This window comes from Seriola lalandi, unplaced genomic scaffold (assembly GCF_002814215.2).
Source record: "Seriola lalandi dorsalis isolate HSWRI2012SDOR001 ecotype SW California unplaced genomic scaffold, Sedor1 jcf7180002054277, whole genome shotgun sequence".
NCBI classification, from domain to species: domain Eukaryota; kingdom Metazoa; phylum Chordata; class Actinopteri; order Carangiformes; family Carangidae; genus Seriola; species Seriola lalandi.
Window position 1 is genome coordinate 1,034,404 of NW_019524830.1, and position 22,414 is coordinate 1,056,817.

A 22,414-nucleotide genomic window follows, 5' to 3' on the forward strand; every position below is an offset into this window, starting at 1 on the left:
GCACTCCCCTGTCAAACTCTTTGAAGAGACGAGTTTTGGAGTTAGGATTTTATCTAGGATTTAGAAATTGATCTAGGATTTCCTCTGACTTTTAGCATTTTTAAATCTTCTTAAAGTCATTTAGAGCTCACCATCTGACATGTGACATTGTACCGCTTGGTAGCTTGATGTTCCTTGATGAGATCTGCTTCACTGATCACCAGGTCATGCTTGAAAATTGAAATCGTTGTCTTATGCCTTCACAAAAAAAAAAATGGTTAAGCTGTTATTGATCCAAACAGCAACTTTGGCAACTGTTAAAAGAATTCCTCAGGTGGGTGAGGTTGTAAACCATTATCGCGGTAGGAGGCATATTTTAACTTCCATCTGTCTGTGCATTTGTTTGCCTCTGTAGATGTAGCAGAGCTCGCAAGGTCCATGTTAAAAGGGGGCATGACCACCCACTGTTCTGCTAAGGGAGACTTCATTACCAAGCTAATGAACAGCGCTAATCTGCAGAGGACAGACTCACTGTCTCTGTCATCATTCAGATATGATGGAGCTGCTGCACGTCTTAAGGAGGAGATAGGATGCATGCACACAGCCTTCTGCATACTGAAAGCATGCAGTTTAAGAATGCAGATGTAGATGCTTCTTCATACATTCAGAAGATCAGTGGCTGTGAAAACCAAAGGATTGTTGGCAACCATATATGAAAACTGAGCAATGTTACTGTTTGACACTGCCTGGCTAAGAAAAGGGATTATAAATATGCTAACAAAAGAAGCTATAGACAAGAGTTGGAAAAGTCGCATTCTTTTCCCATACTCCAATTTGCTCTCCGCTACCACAAGAAAGCACAGTCTGATTGCATGATGTCATGCCTGTTTGATCTTGGTTCAGATCCCACTACTCTTGCCCTGCAGACATGTTAGTGTACTTTGTGTGCCAACTAAACAAGGCCTGGTCATGTACGAACTGCCATGACCACAGCCATGAACAGGAGAATAAATCAGTGAATCTTTAATGAACCATATCATCCCTCTCCCCTGCAGCTATGAGAGCCTCCTCTGTGGTACATTTTGTGGCGTGACTATGGCTTATTAACTGTATTAGCCCGGGAACACTTATGGCTGCTCCTTCCAAAGGAGCTATTCATTTGTAGCTAGCTCATTAACGTATTAATCTGTAAAAGACCCACAGTGGCATATTTGACCACTATCTCTCCATTAGACAGAGAGAGGAGACTCCGGATGTCTGTGCATCAAAAGGTGGAACATTACTTTATTTGTCTGTGTGCTTCCCGGACTCCAGCAGTCTTGTCTGAGTCTCTGGCAGAGCTGACACAGCCTTTTTCTTCTCTGGCCTTTTGTGCAGATCTCATGAAACAGATTTAGGCAAATGGAGAAGAGATGTTCTTTCTTAGCACTGAAAGTACAAGAGAAGGTAGAATTTTGCTTTTAGATTTCATGAAATCTTAAAGGAGTTTAGGATGGAATGTGGGAGATCAAAAAAAAAAAAATCCCACTACTTACACCCTTTGTATTTGACCGCAAAATAGTTTTGTTTGTGCTGCTGTTGAGGCTGCCTGGCAAAGGTGTGAGAAGCCATAAAAACACAACCAGGAGAGAGCAGGTTATCCATCTCAGAGGAGGAGGAGAAGTAAATGCATGGATAAACACTTCCTGTGATTGAGCCGGGGGGATGTGCTGTGAAAAAGTGTGAATCGTACAGCCATGAAAGTACAATTCTCTTCTGGTAACAAACACCATCTGTCAGGAACACTGGTGAGCTCATCAAGAAAGTGAAGACACCCCCGGCATCGCTCACACACTCTGCAGTTCAGTGGCTAAACCTGCCTATTAGCATGAAGCCACTAGCAATGATTGTTTTGCTTTGTCATCCTGTCGCAGAACATAATTATCTAAATGTGACAAGATGGGAAGATTTAAGAGTGGATCGGTGTGCTTCCATCATTCTTGAACAGAGGGATAAATATCTAAACTTTCTTTGTCTCTCCTTGCTTACCCTTATACAGCTGGAAACAGCTGGCTGTGTGTATCTGTGTGTTTGTGAGTGTGTGTGTGTGTGTGTGTGTGTGTGTGTGTGTGTGTGTGTGTGTGTGTGTGTGTGTAAACCTGAAGCTAAGGGAAGTAAACTCTGAACACTATTTCAAATTCAGAGCTTTTTTTTTTTTTGTGAAGTTGTGAATTTTTCTCCACTTTTAACACACACACACACACACATTGATGGAGAGGTAGGTCTATATGGCAGCAGGTTTTGAATTTAAGTCTAAAGGGCACCCGAGCGAAATCTGTACTCCCCATCCATCAATGCCCAATGTTCCTAGTGTGTCTTTCACTCTCTCCTTTGTGTACACACACACACACACACACACACACACACACACTTATTATGAATACGTTGCTATCCACAGCTGTATTTCTACACCTTGAAAGCTTGAATGTCAGGAATTCAAAGTAGTAATGTGTCCGATATGACCTTGAATCTGACCTTGATACGGTGATTAAGCCTTCGACATATCAGCCTAATAAGGTTCTTGGGTTTCTGTTGTGTTTGTACCTGAGTGTCAAAGGCATGGAGAGAACTTCTCCCCAAAGCCTATAAGGCCATAAAGGTGTGCGACAGCTGTTCGCCCTGGCAGGGGAAGTACATTCCTGACGTGAACGGCTGCTTGGGCAGGATATGGCCAACCTACACCAGTGTTAGCAGGATTACACTGGATCGGCCCCAAGCCCACTACAGCCTGCTGTTGCCCTGGATCCAGCACGCACCGACCTTTCATGTTAGAAAACTGGAGATTAAGGATGAAGTTCTCCAAGTTGAGGTCTGAGAGAGGACACGCGGTCAGAAGTAGAGGTGAATGGGGCAGGAAAAGGGTTTGAGATGAAGAAAAAAACACAGGGGTAATACCATAGAGCTGTATGACGTTATGTTACAGTGCAAGAGGTAACAGAAGCATGGAAGTACAGTTTACACAGGCATAGAGTGCTAAAGGCTGAGGTTCAGAAAGGACGATTGCAAGATGCAAACCTGTGACTCAATATGCCGTGAGAGGATGGGTGGAGGATTTGGTGCGTGAATGTTCTGCCAGGCTGGTTAGAACCAATCCACCCCACACTCTTCCCATCCTAGGTCCTGATTCAGCCTGGGCCCCTTGGGACTGGCGTGTCTCGAGACCGGCTGGACAGCAGATGTCCCGGTGCGGATATTACCAGTAGAACTGCCATTTCCCTTAGCCTTTCATCTGGAGCTCAAGGGGCTGAGAGTGTGCTCCGCAGGGCAGAGTAGGCCTGGAGAAGAAGGAACAAGAGGATCAGAGACGGCTTTGGCAGGGCAGGGCGATGGTCTGGTCTGATGTGGGAGGAATGAGTCACAATTTCTCTCAGATATGCAGAATCATCTATTTGTTTAATGTGACACTGCGAATAACATTGCATAATTTCCCTTAATACTTGCTGGGACAGATGTGAACGATTCTGAGAAATCTCAGTATCCTTCAAGCAGAACAATTACAGCAATAATCCTTCAGACTAATATGTGCTCAAACTTATTTTCAGCAATTAAACTACTTGACAGATATTCAGTTTTCTTAGAATCGCTGTATCAGACATTTGTTGTTGTTGTTGTTGTTGTTGTGCGCATCAGCATTTGTGATCAATTGGCTCCAATCTTCTGCCGCCCCCATCCATCCCTTTTTATACTATTTTCCACCTTGCCTTTCAGTGGTCTCCTTTTTTGTCCTAGCTTGGCATATTCTGCCCAGTGGTTTTTATGGCACTATGAGAGCATATTAGCTTGAAGTGCTCCCTAGGCGTGCAGTCATCAGTGGAGAATGGTTCTCATTAGCCGGCATCATCATTCCGTTTCTAAGCAGTGTCAGTGAGACCTTTATGACTGAGCCTCTGCAGCACACCTTTGGGACCCTGGTTGGGAAACACCAAGAATCTCTTGTATGGCAACAAGTTATAAACTAAAGGAAGTAGTGGGAATTACTACCTTGGAAGTGTAAAATGAAAATGATTCATGGAATCCAGCATTTTGTATGGTTGCTATGAAGTTTACTAGCAGAGCAACAAGGAATGCTAGTGACTCAGTGTTCTGATACCGTAGCCACATAGAAGGCTTTACTACGGTATCGCAGGAGGAGCTCTTATTCACTTATATAACAAGAAATCCTTACAACATGTGCAGGTTTCCAAGCAGTAAATGGTATTTTAAAGATGGTGTCCAGACTCATAAAGTGCTCTTTATTGAAAGCTGCAAATTCAGTGGATATGACTTGAATTTTATTGTGTGCGTAACGCACTCCTTATACCACCATTCCACCCCGGCCCCCAGTCGGGCTTATATTAAACTTGTGCACTGTCATTGGGGCCAGAGGTAATCAGTGCTCAATGAATTTATGGAAATATTTTGTTGCTGGCTACACACACTAACAGACAGACCTACAGCTGAGGCGACGTGGTGATGGCCCTAGTTTATTTGGGCTGCTTTATTAATGCCCATACTCAGGCTTCTCTGTCGGGGGTTGAGATGGGGATTGGACGGGAGGGTGGGTGTGGGGTTGCATGAGTGACCTCCTTGACTCTCCTGCCTTGCCTGGAGCCCAACCCTGGCTACTAACACAGAAACTGGCATTCCTGCTGTAACACAGCACTGAGCAAATAAAGGCAGACATTCCATTGATATTGAAAAATACAGTTGAAGGATAAGCAGGGATGAGTCTGATCCTCTTTGTCTCATCTCAGCCTGGTATGCAGGGGGAAATACAAATTAGGTGAGGGGAGAAGGAGAGAAAGCGTGGAATGGCTTGGGATGGAATTTTCCCACTGAGGCAGGTACTATCACGAACTCAAAAGATTCAAACTTTTGTTTTAAAGCAACACTGGGATCAGAGTATCTGCTTTAGATAGCAGAGGTGCATTGCATGAGTGGTCAGATAATGGAGGTTGGTACCAATGAGCCAAGTTTTGTATTGACTACCTGCAGCGGGACTCTGTGTGCAGTCTTATATATGTGTATGTATCAAAGGGACACACACGCTAGACAGGTCACTTCATTAAAATCCTATCCTATTGACCAGCAGTGAGAGCGACAAAGCCCTTCTCCTTTATCCATAATTGATTTGGCAATTAGAGCTGAACCTGGAACAGACTGTCAGGCCTGAGGGCTGGGAGGGGGCTGACCTCTCACTGCTTCAGCTGATTACAGATCAGATTGGAAGAGCCGCTGACAGCGTACTTAATGTAGTGCACAGTTGTAATTTGATTCTAAAACTGCAGTCAGTTACGCAACCAAGAGTTTACATCAAAGTATTTGACTCGCCCCCATAAAATCAAACATTTATAACATCACACCACAATTTTTTTTTCCTTCTTTTTTAACCCACACAGATTTCTGAAAAACACTTTGAAGTTGAAAAGGCAAGTATCACTTAGATCAGTTTAATTCAGAGGAGGCTCGTCACATGGAGTAACTCAAGATTTCGTTCTATTCTCTGCATCTTACTTTTGTGTGGGCGCTGCTGCTGCTGCTGCTGCTGCTACAACACTGTGTCACTGAGAAGATAGTACCCAGTGACAGTTTACACACTCTAAAGCATATTTTCCATACATACAGCCTTTACACCCTGTCTGTGTCACTTTAACAACAAGAGCAAAGAGCGAGCTCCGAATGTGTCATTGGAGTCTTGATGCTCCAAAACTGTATAGATTTCGCAGAGAGAATATGATTTATCTTGAGACTTCTGTACTGATTCGCTGATTCCAGTGGGCATGGATCCATGTGTGGCATGTTAAGTCAGCAGACTTACACGGCAACTGTGTCTCTGTGGTGCTACCTGATGTGCTCTTCCTCTTGACTATAATGGATGGCAATGACATGTGCGTTGTGCCCGTGTGTGTGTGTGCGTGTGTGTGTGTGTGCGTGTGTGTGTGTGTGTGTGTGTGAGAGAGAGAGAGTGAGAGAGCAAAAGAATATGAATGTGAGTTTATCTCCGCATCCTTCACGCTTGTCTGTCCACAAGGACAACCTGACACCTGCCAATGCAATGAGGCATCTGGCGTTTGAGTGCACACAGGTGTGGCATTAGGCGTGTGTGTGTGTGTGTTTGGGTGTGTCTCGGCGCTGATATCATCCAAATGAATGTTCTGGTGGGAAAGCAGCGTATGTGCATCTGTAAGATTGAGGAGTTGTACTGGGCCTTTAACTCCTCTGTTGCATAGATGCTGCTTTCTCCTCAGGATTCCCCCTCCATCTTGGGAATCTGTCGCATTGACTGGTGGAGGTCACTGTCCTCCCAGGGCCCCTTTAGCCTATTTGTTTCTGTGTGTATGTGTTTGTGTGTGTGTGTGTATGTGTCTAGAGGAGTAAATCTTAATCTTGCCAAGGAGCTTAATAGTGTAGTACAGCCAAGAATCGCACTGGGTAGATTCCATTGCGCTGATCCCTGCTCCGGAGTTGCCATGCTGCTCTGCCCGTTGCTAGGTTAGCTGTAGGCTCCGATGCGTACCCCGCTGGTGCCCCTGTATTTTTGGCCCTTTAGCCCCTCGAGTGGCCTGCCAGAGACCCTGTACCAGTCCTGGATTCCCTATACAAGTTGCCTGTGAACCAGAAGGACAGTTCCCAGAGAAGTGAGTTGGTGTGTGAGTGTGCAACCAAATTCAGTGTGTAACTTAGAATACAGAATAAGGAGATTAGTTTTTGATGGGGTGAGGAGCCCCTGCCTGACATGGGACCACATAAAGAGTGAGCCGTAGACAAAAACAGCAAAGAGATGAATGGCCAGTCATGAACTGTGTGAATGCATCCTTCCCTTCTCTCCACCCTCTAACCTTACCACTCTTTGTAAGAAAGTGTATGTGAAAAAAGATAAGGGACTACTGTGTGGGTGCTTGGGAAGGTAAATGTCTGTGTGCGAGACAGTGAAAGAGAGGCCATAAAAACTATTGTGACCCAGAGAGTTTTCTCCTGGGTCCCAATGGTTCCTCTGATGTACCAAATAGTGTCAGGACACTCCTGATACATTGCCACCAAGAGCAGCATCAGTCTTTTATTGGTGTCCAAAGGTCTGATCAGAGGGAGACTGATAGCTCTGTGTCTTGGTAATACCGGCTTTACCCAAGAATAAAAAAGACTTGTATTGGACTGCATACATTCAAAAATGAAAAATATGTGTTCATGAAAATATTGCAACCAAGGAGTAGCAATTAATTACTGAATGGATGTGTGCCTTAAGGGGCTACGTATGCATAATATGGACTCTTTATTGTTATCATTATTGTAGAACTCACGTACTGTTGAGCCCCAAAAGAAGGTTGCCGAACACTTTATCTACACAAAGTGTAGAAAATTATGGGGTTAAAATCTCCAATCATAAAACTTTAAAACATATTTGGAATACGTGCATGTACAAAAAGGGAGTAGTAGAACATTGCGTCTGTGTCTCCTCTCTCTTCTTTTGGGAAAACGGAGAGCCTCTTGCTTTCAGAGGGATTGATGGCAAGAAGCAAATATCTGGCAAAGGTCACACATCAGGTCGGATCAGAGGAGAATGCTCTGTCCCTGTTAAAGTCAACAGAGAGTAATGGTAGAAATAATTGTACATTTGAAAAACGGTGAGCAGGTGCCCACGTTTTCAAAGACATATTGGCTGTTGCATTTGTTTTACGGCGAATGAATCATTTAGCAAATCAACAGTGTCATTATTCAGCCGCTTGGCAGAGCTGTTGCAGGGGAAAGGGAGGAACAGTTGGATAAACTGCACCCCTGTTGTCTCTGAAGCATGCTGACGAGTCTTGAACTTAAGCTGGAACTAAGCACACACTCACATTCAGACAGCATGTCTGAGTGTGTATCTACATGCACCATGAACATGCATAAATCTTTGCACCTGTGTGCGTGCTTACATGTATGTGTCTGCCTGTTTGAGTGGGAAAAGGTCACCTCTCCTAATGAAACATCACCATGAGACAGATCCAGTGGCCTTGTCAAAACTCAGGAGCATGAGCTGCTTTACAACCCCCACCCCTCCTGCATCCTTCTCCCATCAACCGCTTAGCAGATAAAAAACCTCCAAGGTCAAGGCAGAGGTGTGAACCTAGAGAGGGGAAGATTCTGAGAATGAGAGAGAGGAGGAGCAACTTACTGACCTGCACCCACCACCTCCACCACACTCCCTTGATGTGCCATAAATTGAAGCGCTACCTTCTGACCATCGCTATAATTATACACAGCAGGCAGAGGAGCGAGAACTGCCACAGGTGCTTTAAAGTCCATGTTAAGCAGGTCAACGTCTTCTATTTACACATGTAACTTCTCTGTAGAGTTAAGTTACAACAGCAAGTTACACTAAAGGGATATTAAGACCCTACAACACAATTCTGGGTTGATTATAATTCAGTGAAATACAAAAATAAAAAATGAACACAATTGAACTCAACATAACACATATCTGTGTTTGTTATGGCTACAGGTCTGTGCTTAGTCTGGAAAAGCTGCCTTGTCATGTTGATAGCATATAGTATGACAACTTGCTAAGCCCCAGTATACAGTAGCACCATTCCTCACTGGATTACAGCTCTGCAGCTAGTGTTCTGCCAAGAGTCCCATGGAGGCTTGCACAACACACACAAATGCACTCACACACGCACACACGCGCACACACACTGGGTTAACTCATTGGATTTGTCCCTTAGTAAACTCTTTGCCCTGTTGCTCCTGTACTGCTCCTCTGAGTGAGAGTGTGCGTTTGCTTTTGTGCGTCCATTTGTGTTGTGTGCATGTATACTGTAAGAGTGTGTATTCTTGTCCACGCATGACGCGCTGAGGAAAAGAGAGACTAAATCTTATCAGTTGAAGACAGAGCCAGGATTGTTCGAGAGCGGTTTGCTTCTTCCCTTTGCATAGATTCAAGGATTTAGACTGTGTGGCAGCAGTGGCCGGGTGCTGGCAAACCAAAGGAAGCACAGAGGAGAAGAGGGAAGGAAAGAGAGAGGGAGGAGAGCAGAATATGAAAACTGACATGGCTGCCCAGACAACCATCATGCAATTTTCTGTCCCTCAGAATTTTTCCAAAGAAATGATGGCCAAGGCGTTTGTTATTCCTCCCACTCACCTTCCAACCCTTTCTCCTCCCTTCCTCTCTCCCTTCCCTCCAATCCCTCCTTCCTCTTGGCTAGAGCCCGAGGTCCACCTCTTCCTCAGTGCTGTGGCCAGGCTTGTTAGAAGCAGCTGTTGTTGCTCCTTGGCCAGTGGGAAATGGAGGCTCCTCCAAACACACAAGCTGCCCATCTGGAGAGGCATTAATGGCAAAGGACACTATGAACCATTTCTCACACACTTAGCCAACAGAGAGGTCAACAAGGTGGAGGAGGACCTTGTACTGTATGTGTAGTTATGAAGGTAACACAGTGCTTATACTGTATATAGTGTTGGACGTGTATAAAGTGACCTGATCCCACATCCTGTTTCCCTTCATGACCCTGTCTACCACACACTTTAATGACAAATGAAAGCTACCACAACCCATCCTTTATACTTGCACAGGGCCCACACACACACACACACACATATACACACTTCACATTTAATGTCTGCAGTGTTGCACAGACCTCTTAGCACTCAGGTTCTATTTGTCTCTTGGGTTTGCTTTGCCCTGTTCTTGTTTTTCACTGTCACTCTTTGTCGCCTGTTACAAAGCTTTTTACCAATCAAATCACATTTGTCTTTTACTGGTAGAGGACATAAGTCATTGACTGGCGAATGTTGTCGTGATAGGAGGAGCATGTCAATGTGGCATCGCTTAGCCTTGATACAAGTGTCAACGGACATTCATCTTCCTCATACTGAAAAGCCAAACTAACTGTTTTCTTCCTCTAACACTTTACGTCATCTTTCACTCCCTCCCACCCCTCTGTTTTTCTATCTTGCTTGTTCTCCTTCCTTATTTGGAGGATTTACACATGAGCCAGCTTATGAAGCACGGCTTATGTGCTAACATTGTCTCATTATGACAACAACACCACATTCCATTATCCTCCTGCCCTCCTGCTTTTTCACTTTTTTGTGCCTCAGGTTGTTAAATACTTTTAGGGACCTTTTTCTATTTCAGTTCACCCCTTTTTTCTCAAGTTTCCACTGCTTCTACTGTTCTATTTTATTACTTTGATAATTGAATCCATCTCAACTCTTGCATGGCAATATGGCTAAAAGATCCCCATATTATCTGATAAATAATTTAAAAGAGACCAGACGTACAGTATGCCGTGTCACAAAAACATTTTTTTTTCGGACCAAATAGATGAAAAAGAAAACTAAAGAAATAGGATAAGTTAAAACTAAAATACAGCTTACAATTCCTGGCCTTTATTAACTGTGTGGGAGGGTTTCCCTTGAGAACTTATTCATGGTAAATCTGCCAAAATAAATGTTGAGAATTGTTTAAAACTGTTGTATTGCTGAAAAGAAACCTCTCCAAGATAAACATGGCACAGTGCATTATTACATTTTAGTATAAAATGACAATTGTGTTATACAATTTGAATGCACCTGTCAATGTTTTGGAGAAGTTTCCTTCCTCTATTTCACAACAGATGTTCATCTGTTTTCAAGACTTCAACAATGTCATCTTTAAGAATTGTTTAAATCTATTTATAAAACATATTATCTGTGTAAAAAAATATCTCAGACTAATCTAGCACAGTACCACTGCGCTGAATCATCCATCAAATCAAATTAAGGCCACTTATTTGGGTCCCAGTCATGACAGCAGCTCATGAGAACAGCTCAGGAGTGTTTTTCTCCAGCCACGTCCACCATCTCATTGTGGAGGATACTGGAACGTTCTCTGGTTGGGAAACATAATCTCTTGTACGTGCTCTGGATTTGCCTTCTGGGGCAGGTGTGGTGCAGTGTGAGCTTGTTTTTTTTTTATATTTATGAATTTGTCACATCAGATACAATTTTGAAAGGCATTTGAAAGTATATGAGATTTTTATGTGTCTTCCAGCTGGGTTTAGGTAATCCCAAGTTTGGCTTTGCCCAAAAATGGACCCGGGTTGATGATTAGGTAAATACGTATTGACTCTCGGCCTTGTAATCTGATTTTATTGCATCCCATTTTATTTTATTTCAAAGATCACAAAGTATTCTAGCTCCATGCAATACCTACCTTAGATGAAAAAAGACACTTTAACTAGTTGGCAGCACTGTTGTCTATGCTGTAAGTGGTTGTTCTGGCAAGGACCTGCTCCAATAATTAGCCAGTTGGTTAGCCTGCAGTGGAGCAGTATTAGCGTTGTGTTGGCCCATTCAAACGCTGTTTTCTGACATCTCCCTGATGAGATGCAGCCCATTTCCATCGAAACAATAACAGCAATCTGATTTGGGATAAATGATGTCTTTGTCTATTGTCTTCTGGAACAACAAAAACCATTGGCACGGGAAACACTTCTCTCTCTAGAGCCCCGCCTAGCCCTATTCAGACTTGCATACACATAAAACCCAAGTGCACAATAGGGATGGGTTGATATGCATTCTCAGTTCTACAAAAGAATGTTTTTTTTTTTGTTTTTTTTAGAATTACCCATTTGACTATGCCATTTGTGCTTAAAAAGAGCAATAAGTGTTGTTCCCAGTGGAGAAGTGATCACGCTAGGTATTCAGAGCTTTTGCACAGTGTGCTATGACATTTTTGGGTTTTATATGGGTGTAACATCTCGTAACCCATCACACACCTGACTGTCAAGCTGTTTGACAGCAAAGTAGCCACAGAGGGGCGGCTTGAACTGTATATAATTAGACAACTGAACTCTAGACAGATTGGTTTATACACACAGTAGTCTGAATCATTGAAAACTTGGCCTGTTTCTGTGACAGTGGCAGCTTAAAGAGACACTTTGACACTGGGCTTTGGCATGGTCAGTACTCTGATAACTAGCTTTCCCCCATAGCACAACACACACAGTCATTCTGTCCTTCACCTGTGTACCATTTGTTACTTCCATATGGGTACAGACTAAATATATTGCACGTGTAAAGTCTGAGTGATGCAGGTTAATGGGAATTTGATTACGAGTGTGTGGTGCACTTCCTGTGCCAGGGGTGGTAATCTGTCTCTAATCCAATCATGCACGAATTTGGTCTGGGTTGGGTTGGGTCCGGGTGGGATCCATAAAGAGGAGTAGAAAGAAGGATGGGTAACGAGCAGATGGAATTAATTTCCTTTCAATTTTAGAGACACCAACACCTTGTCACCACCCAGAGGAAAGTGAGATGAAGAGAGGAAAGAGATTTGTTCAGAACCACAGCTGTGATGTGGTATGAAGATTGAAGTTGGAGAGAGACTGGAAGAACAGTAGGGAGTAGAGGCATGAGTGAAGTCCTTTTTCAGGAAAGAAATTTTACAGACGTCAGCAAGAGTGGGTTTGTGCGCTCAACTTTATGTGTGTGTTTGCGGGGACCGTGATAGAATGGGTGCTTAATGTCTGCCCTACCCTCATCAGCCTGATTTATCTCTGATTGGCTGTAATGACATAGTGAGGGCTGTCCATCATCTTCTGCAGGAGATTAGACTGTCTGTCAGTCCCCAGTCATGATGTGTGTGTGTGTGTGGTTGGAGTTCAGTTTTTATTATACTGTGTCCCTCTGGGGTAGAAAAATACAGTATATTGCAGCGCAGGCTTGATGTGTGTAACTTGGACAAAAGAATTTAAAAGTGAGTTGATAGCTGAATACTAATCTAGTAGCACTGTACATATATTTTTTAAATTTTTTGTAAAGCACTGTTCAAAAAAGAAAAATCGCAGGTAAAATCGACTGAAGCAGCCGCAGCTGTGCTTCTTCTGATGAACATTGTGAACTCACTTTAACTGTAACAGACATAATCATACATCATTTTTATGTCTGATTGTTTTTGAAAATCCTTGGAATGAGGTGATGGAAACGGTGACTGGAGATGATGAGCCTCTAATGTACAATTTTACAAGCCCAAAGGACTCTGAACAATAAGGCAGATTACCATGATTACTGTGATGTGCCAGACTATTTATCTCAGTCTGTCTCTCTCCTCCCTTCTCCCTCTCTGTCTGTCTCTTGCAGCACAAACAGAAGTCTCCAGTGAAGGAAAGCCCATTGGGAGACAGCCTGGAGGTGACAGCCCACATGAGAACTCTTCCAGGCCCCCCTCGGTGAAGGTGATAGGGGGCTCGCCGTCTGCCAGCTGGGCACGACCCTGGAGCCTTGCACTGCTCTTTGCTGTACTTTGCTTGCAGTGGACCCTATTCTGATGCCAGCACCATCTGTGAATCCCCACTCCCCTTTACATGTACATGCAGACAGACACTCATATCATATAAACCACACGTAGTATCCTTACTCCTGTCCTCGACCTGCGTGGATGGATCGTAATGATGGAAAAAGGAAAACAAGATGGAGACGGAAGAGAGAAGGACAACATTGTAGGAGACTGTAGGGGGAGGGTGGGGGGGGGCTGCTCTTGCAGGAAGTTGTTGTCCTGCAGCATCACCAATGTGGATGATCGCACAAGCTGATCTCATGCGCTCTCGTCTACAAAGATTATGCCTGCTGCTTCCACTAGGCTGTTCTGGGACTAGATGTGTTTGTGTGTGTGTATAAAGACACCAATATAGCCCTGCAGCTCCTTGCTCCACTCACACAAACACACACGCTTTGTAGTTCAGAACAGGACTTCATCATTCTGATTTTACTTAAAACCACTTACACATTTACAAACTCACTTACACGTGTTTTACATATACCAATGCAGCCGTCTTCTTTTTTTTTTCTGCTGCTGGATTTCACTTATCCTTTCAGACTAAAAAACCTGGTCACAGCCATTAGCCAGCCAGACACAAGAATTCAGCTCATTTGAAAACTCCACTCATTTTCTTTTGGAGGATTAAGGAATGCATGATAGATTGATAGATCAACCCCAGGTGCCTGGCCCAGAACAGCAGATTTGATATACTCTAATGACTGTGTACCTTGGCAGGGATTAGAATGTAATGAGTTCACAGGTAGAGCACGGGCGCACTTGCACGGCTGAACAGAGACAAACTAGGTGTGTATAGTATGTAACTGTATATAGGTGGAAAGATTTGATGGAGTGTATGAGGTTCTGATTCTACAAAAAGCTCTTAATTGATTTAGCTGAATGGGTTTTTCTTTTCAACTAGCTATGAATGGACTATGCTTGTCGACTCCATACTACATAGAAAACGATGCAAAAAAAAAAAAAATAGAGAGAGATTTCATTTCTATAACAAAAAAAGCAGGAATGTGCATCATTTTCCAACTCAAGCCCATGACATAAATGGACAAATTTTGGACAAGTCTGTACATTGTTGATTTTCCTAATGTTTATCGTGCATCCGGTTTTGTGTGTTAGCTCGTTGAATTGCACATTAATGCATGTATCGCCTACCAGGTTCTCAAATCGTTATGATGGGATCAGGCCCTTCTTCAGACAGCATAAGAAACATATATTCTAAAACCTTTTACCTATAACGTTTCACTGATGGCATGACATCAGGTCTGACCTTTCTCAACAGATTCATCACATGCAAAAAAAAAAACCAAACAAAAACAAAAACATGCAGAATATTTTTTACAAATCGGTGCATCTATTGTTTGATCCAGTACACTGGCAGCCATTGTAGAAGTCATGGATTTTACCATGTATTTCGTCCTGTACTGAAATTGTTTTTTTTTTTTCTTAAACATCATTCAGGAAACCCAAATAAGCTCAAATTCCTGCACACCATTCCTTGGAATTCCAACAGCAAATCGTTAATTGTTTTAAATGATTCCTGATGGGGATGGAACAAAAAGGAGGTTCAACCAAAAAGATTGCGACTTCTACAATGGCTTCCTCTGTATACCAGTTTTCTTTCTTGTGTAGATGAGGATTTTGTACGCACAGATACTGGTATACCAGAGTACCTGTGTGAATGAGGATGATGAATGTATGGTCATTGCTATGCAAATGCTATATTAAAGCTGACTATGCCCTATATAAAGGCTACACAGATACGGTATCTACGGTAGCTAAAAAGGTCTACACACTTACAGATTGACATGGGTCTATGAGCAGTGATATACCTCTTCCATTAACTAGCCTTTATTGTAAACAACTTTTCCTGTCGTTACTGAAAGGTAATTCACCTTTAACTCTGCCTGGCAGTGCAAATAGGATGACCTGCTTAACTACACGCAAATACAATTATACATTAAATGCCTGCCGTCAATGAAGAACAACGATGACTACAGCTATGTAAGGTTTCGGCAGTTTAAATGTGTCACATTTTGTGTTCTATAACCCTTTGTTTAGTTCATATGATTTCCTCCATGTATGTTTTGTTCCAGACTGGCGTTCATTGCACCCACAGATCACTTACAGCCCTATACCCTCGCATGTGTATAAATGTACATATTTTAAGTCATTTACCATTTGTTTTGTGTCTCATTTCCTCTCTTTTGTATCAGTATGATACGGTGTAGCTGAGCTCTATTAAAGGTGCTCTGCTTTTTTTGCTTGTCTCTGTAGCCTCTCCTTGAAGAATATCAGTCACAACAGATATTGACAGACAACAGAGATTTGCTTGGAAAAGGTGTTTATTAAAGGACCTACACACCCACACAGGTGTTGTTATTTCTGATTAATCCTCTTCTTAGGACTGTGTGGACTTGCTTGGTTGACATTTTCTTCGTCCTCTTGTTAGGTCTAGTCAACTTACATCTTCTTTTTTTTTTTTCTAATGGTACGGTAAGTTTAGTCAGCTTTTTTAATTATGTAATTCCCAGCATAGCTCCACCCAACCTCAATCTGGTGGGAAGTTTAATGAGCCGTAATAGATGAAAACACCTGTGTGGGTGAGTAGGCTCTTAAAATATTTCATGCTGATACCACATACATTGCCCCTGTCCTCAAAAAAGAATATTAAACAGTGAGGTGGCCACATTTTGCACATCAAGCTATATTTTGAGCCTTCTGTCACATTTGTGTGTTATTTGGGGCTAGAGCCATGAGGTTGTTAGCTTAGATTAGCATAAAGACTGCAAACATGAGGAAACACTGAGCCTGGCTTGCACCAAAGTTCGCCTACCGACACCTCTAAAGCTTAACACATTATATCTCATTTGATATCCAAGACTCCTGGACGTCACTGCGTCCAGCCAAGAAATAGTTACAGCAATCAACTCCCTGTAGAAGCTCAACCTGTCGTTGTAAAATTTTGATTTGTTGTGAACAAATGAACAAGTTGTGTTCATTTGTGAGTTTTGGAGGTGCTTGTAGATGTGTTTGTGAGCCTTGGAGTGAGCTAGGCTAGCTGTTTCCACCTGCTTTCACTCTGTATGCTAAGCTAACTGCTTCATACTTAACGCACAGACATAAGAGTCATATAGTTCTTCTCATCAGAAACACACCATCACTTTCATTGACCATACTTGTTGCTGGTCAGCAGTAGAGCAGGACTGAGTTATGAGGGTGTAGGCAGGGCAAGCCATCTCAGTCTGACCTTCTCTATTTGCATCCAGGAAGCCTCTTGTTAAACATATCTGTCTGTGTGTTTGCACCAGGAATAGAGGCAGAGGGAGTGTGAGAGTACAGAGGACATGAATAGGTTTGGTGCTGGAAAAGACCGCGGCAGACAGTCAGTTGTGATGACAGCGGCGTCGACAGTGACAGTTTGCTCGCTCAGCTGATGTGTGGCTGACCCCTTTGGCTGCTCCTGTAGGGGAAACTTTGCGTGTTCATGGGCTAAAATTGCCCTGAATTAGTCACTGCATCACTTTGTTTGTCTAGCTTAGCTGCCATAGGTGTGTTTTATGCATTATTTTAGATAAAGCCCAATAAGTTACAAAAACATACAATAGGACTGAAGAAAACCTTTTAAAAGCAACGTTTAATGTCTTTTTTCCTCCACAGTAATTATAAAAGCATTTGATGGCAATGTATCAGGCAACAGTGGCCCTCCAAGTCTCACCACACCTCTCACTGTTTTAGCCATCAGCCTGGGAGCACATACCCTAATAGCACTTTCCTGGCTAAAGCACACAATGCCCATGAGCTCTTTCTCACTCTCTTTGTCTCTCTCTCTCTCTCACACACACAAATGTACCCTTTTATGAACACAAAACTTGTCAAAAAGACACACTGATGATCTCATTCACGCACCCCATCCCACAGTTTTGCACTTCCAATTGCACCCAGACTGTATTTGATCCTTGGAGTCTATTTCATGCTTGTTGCTGTGAAACTGAGTGTCTGGCTAGCTGCAGACGAGAGCAGAGCGAGTGCCTAGTCCAAGGATATCGTGCCTCCTCTTTGCCTGGGCTGTAATTGGGCTGCATTGTCCCTGCTTGACAAAACCAAAGCTGTCTGTTGTCCTTTAATAACCTCCGCTGACTGACGCAGAAAGCCATGGATGACTTTAAAATATGGACAATAATGGGAGCAAACTCGGGCACTGAAAGAGAGTTAGTCCGACAATTACTTTCAGCCGAGTTTTCTTACTGAAGTTCGCTTCATAAAGACAGTTTAATGTCTCCGAAATTGGTATAGACGATTCAGTGTATTATACTGTAGGTACAGACACACACACATTGCAAAGAGCAGTGTGGTCAGTGAGTGTAACTGAGAGTTCGGGGGACCTGAGGTCACAGCTGCTCAGCTGTCTGTCTGGGCTATTTTAAACAGTAGCACACATCAGCGCTTCTGTCCCACTGGCTTGGCCAAGTCCACACCTAAATGTCCTCACACACACACACTGAAATCTGTCTCTTGCTTTAGTTAAAGAGTAGATCTTACAATAACTCACGCATTCAGAGATGAACAGTTGCATCACACAGCGTGAACAGACCCTTAAGATGCATAACTGCATAACTGCAGATGTTCCCTCAAGTCAACCTGATTGTGTGGTAGCAGAATGAGAGCAGTGAAGACCCCTCGCTCCCCCCCAACCAGATTGTCTTACCTTTTGAGCCAGGGGGATCAGAGTGACAAGCTAGAACCAGGAGGAGGGAGCAAAAGGAAGGAGGGAGGCACTGGAAATAGATTTTCAAAGATGGACAATTGGGTGAGGTAGAGGGGAAACGAAGGAGGACCTGCGGCTCCTGTTAGCCACATCTCTCCTTGAGTTTCAGCCGTCATCTGTATCCATTCCCCTCTGTTCAGAGCTGCCTCTGCCCTCACAACAGGCTAACACAAGCTGTCACTGCCAATTCTCCTTCTGTCACCCTGCTCTGCTGGCCACTTAGCATTATGCTCAATGAGCTCTTGAGCTGACTAATTGAGTCCAATTAAACAAATTTTCAACATGACAGACCATCAAGAAGAGTCTTAGCAACCCTGACAGAGATCAAATCTGCACCAGGAACACGGGAACTTTTGCTTGATTCCTCCTTCTCACTGATTGGCCTCACTTGTCAGGTTTGTTTCCCATCATGCACTGTGCTGCTGGCAGAGGCCAGGTAAACAGTATTAGGAGGTGTTATCTTCCTGGCAGCTACGGTGAGGTTGTTGTCATTTTCTGTCTGACTGTGGGAAAAAAAACTGTTATGTGGCAATGCACAAAGGTTTGCTGCTGAATTAAGATATATAAAACCCAACATGTGTGTACAAAACATTCATGCATACCAACAATTGTGAAAGTTTCAGATTGTGCAAGATTGCACAAGTCGTACAAGTCGCTTTGCAGACAGCTCCCTCTGGCAAGTACTTCTGGATGTGTACGAACAGACCTGAAGACGAAAGCAGTGATGCAGAACAGGCATTCATCTGTGCAATAATCTCAGATCCCACGAGAATCCCAATTTATTCTGCCTGTTATGGGGGAAGAATAGAGGCGGACATGAACCACCACACCTCGCGTCACAACACTGGACATCTGTGTTGTGCCCCTAACTACTCGCAGAGGACACCTGAAGGTGAAGATGTTTTCTGTACTTCACTGCCAGGTCAGGTAGTGCTCTGCCCACAGATATCCCTAACCATGTCTCAAGCAGATGAGAGAGAGGACAGAAATCATTTACAATAGAGAAACAAATGTTATATATGCTCTAAACTTTTCAACTTTTAGGGGTACCACATTAGCACACACAATGCATTCAAGTAAGCCCAGTTTTAAAGGATGTCTAAACATCTCCTCACCTCAAATAGTCAGAAAAGCTATGTCAGCTGTACCAATAATAAAGCATAGTTGCCTGCTGTACTGTGCATAATTATGTTTCATGTCACAAAGAAGAGAACTAAATTACTACAATTTCTACAGTTTCAAACTTTTGTGATGTGAATCATAGTACAAAACATAAACACAACACATGTACAGTCATGCACAAGCCCACAAAGAAACAGAAGTGCTTGGTGAGGGCGAGTTGTCATTAGAATGTATTTTGTCTTAATAAGGCGATGCAGAGGGGCCTGAACATTAGTCACCATGAAAGTCTGGCTGTTTGGAAAACAGATTAACTTTGTCGCCACATGACAATGGCGAGCCGGAGAGAAATGTGGCCCCACTAGCATGAGCTCCCATTCCAATTAGACCAGTGGGGTCTGCACTGATGTGTGTGTGGTGTGAGGCGTGATTGAGGAGTTTAAGAAGGAGTTTGTGAGCGTGTGTGTGTGCATGCATGAATGTCTGTCACACATGTTCAAGGCTGGCCGGCATCTCATGTTGAATTCTCTGTCAGGCTTGCTCTGTTTGGCATGCTACAGGCTGCCTCCTTCCCCATGTCCCAGAGATGGATGAGCTATGGTGTGAATGTTCCATGGCTCCCTTGGGTGCCATTCTACCTTTCCAACTCTCTCTCCCTCTCTCTGTCTTTATCAGGCTGGAGCTGAATTCACACATTCCCCTGTATGACTATTGTATTAGTTGGACTCTGTTTTTTTTTTTGTTTTTTTTTTTTTAATTTATTTCATATTCATTCAGGATTATTTTCACCTGCATTTGCGATCTGAATACCTGACATCATTGTGTTATATGGTGTTAGACTTGAATGAGCATAGAGCATGAATGTTAACATGCTAGTTTGTTGGTTTGTGTAAGGGTGTGTGAGCATGTTGGCCACATGTGTGTGACCCAGGATGAATGAGCATGCTGGTGGACAGGAACATCATTGATTGGCTCTGATTACAGATTCAGAGATGCCTGCTGCTGTCCGATTCTGCTGGGCCTGAGAGAGTGGCGATCAATGTTGCAGGGCCACAAGATCTTCACTCACATACACCCTCATACTTACAACACACATCCTCCCTACCTCATACCAGACGGGATTTGGATTACATTAATGACACTAAAAACACATTGCTGATTGACATGACTACTGTTGGGACAACAAAAGTCCGCTGCATTTTTTCATTTTGACCTTGTACTGTACAACCTGTACAAGCAATAACTCAACACTAAGGATGGATGATCTTCACAAAAAACTCATATAACTCATGTATTAGTGACTATAATATGAAAATGATGATATGATATTTCTCTAATGGCTCATGGCATTGATAATGATTTATAATAAGAAATGACAAAAAATATGTTTCATACCTATTCTCACTCAAGAGACATGCAATTAAATGATTTGGGAGATATTATTTGTAAATGAAAATTCACATTTATTTGTTGAAAGTTTAGTCTAAACATGCAAATTTGGACAATTTTAATTTCTGCTCAAATCTAACCTAGCAGCGACAGAGTCAATACTGTGCTTGCAGCCCGTGTTTTTGAATGAGCGACAGATTTAATTCATGCTTTGACAGAACCAGTAGACCAGTGTTGGGTAAGCAAGCAGCTCTTCCGGGGGCGTCCTCCTTGCAGGTACCGGTGAGTATCTTGACAACAACCTCGACTGTCACACTTTGCGGCGGTCGCAGAATATGTCGTAACACGCAGTTCACTCACCCTCGAACTCTGACCAAAAGTGTTTCCTGAATGTATTTTGTAGTTGCTAACTTTAGCGTGACTCCTTAAAACATGCAGTAGGTTATGTAAATATGAAAATGTCGGAGTGACCAGGAGTCTCATTTTTCTTTTGCGAAGGCTACTGGCCTTTCCCACCTCCAGTCCCTGCGCCAACCTAACATGCACAGGAGAGAGGCCGTCTCGAAAGCAAACGGATATCAACCATTCATCAAACTCCTGATAATGGCGAGTATACGCTGTGCTATTTTGTGCTACGCACACAGACCAACGTGAAAGAAACATGGCAATATCTTTGTTCGTGGCTCCAAGTGGCCCTACATCTGTGACAGAGGTTCAAAGATGGTTGCCATGGTTTTGATACACTGGAACAAAATACTGACTGTGTCAAACATCCAGGATGATCAATTATCAAAGCATACATTTCTGAAAAAGTTATCACATTATGTAACATGTTACTTTACTTCTGCTAACAGTTATTGCTGCAGGGAAATGGTTCACAGATTTACTTCTTTAATCTTTTCCAACTGTTAATTAATAGAGCAATTTGGTTTTTGCTAGCTTTAGTATATTTAAGCTTTCTTCACAGCACACATTTTCCTCCGTCATAGCAGGTTTAACTGATAACACTAATGAGAAATCTGTTCATTCAGGTGTCCCAGTAAGCAAAGCCAGGGAGCCAGCATGTAAAATATCAGAACCATGAAACCTGCAGCCAGTTATTATTAATTGCACATGTGTTTGTCCTGCTATGATAAAATCTCTCCTGTGAAAAAGTCTCACTGGCATGGTTTACAAGGATACGCCATTGCAATGGAGACATCCTTAATGTTATCAACTTAACTTGCTCTTAATTGTCCTTCTGTTACAAGTGAAAATGTTTATTGGTAAAAGCTCTCACTCTCTATATTACGATTAACATGTCTCATAGATTTGAAATAAAATGAATTTGACTTGACTTTAGATGTCCCCATAGGGGAAAAAAAGTAGTCACTGCACACTAATTTATTCAATACTAAGATCAAAAAAGTTTAACCTGGAAAAAGATCTAACAGAAATCAAAATATCAAAAATAGCCAGGGAATTACAAATAATGTGCATATAATAATGGTAATTTCCCTTCTGATGTCTTTATACTATGCTACAAAAATCAAGTCTCTGTGTTTACAGTAGGTACCTTGTAAAACATGCATGTATGCATCAGTGACTGTGACAGTGTTACATGGTAAGCACATCCATGTTGAGTTTGCTACTGTAAATCATGCTCCAGTCAAGAGGGCTTTTTGCATTAGCGATGAGCCACGCAGAGCTGCAGGAAATGTGCACACGGCATTACAGCTTCATTTGAAACCCAACCAAAGACGGACTGTTTCTAAGCTGACAGATTTACAGGCTAGATTTGTTTTACCATCCAGTTTACAACGCCATATGAGGGGAATACTGAGAGAACTATCCGTCTAAATGGCAAT

General features: G+C 42.8%; 1 protein-coding gene across 2 annotated transcripts in view; it reads left to right on the forward strand.

Moving 5' to 3' along the window:
- gpc5c (glypican 5c) overlaps positions 1-15,659 on the forward strand; it is a 97,493-nt gene extending 81,834 nt beyond the window's left edge. For both annotated transcript variants that reach the window (XM_023405443.2, XM_023405444.2), the window contains one exon: positions 13,102-15,659. In XM_023405443.2, the coding sequence (XP_023261211.1) occupies positions 13,102-13,289 (188 nt within the window). In that variant the 3' untranslated portion in view covers positions 13,290-15,659. The remainder of the gene's footprint in view (positions 1-13,101) is intronic.
- Positions 15,660-22,414: the final 6,755 nt, after the last annotated feature.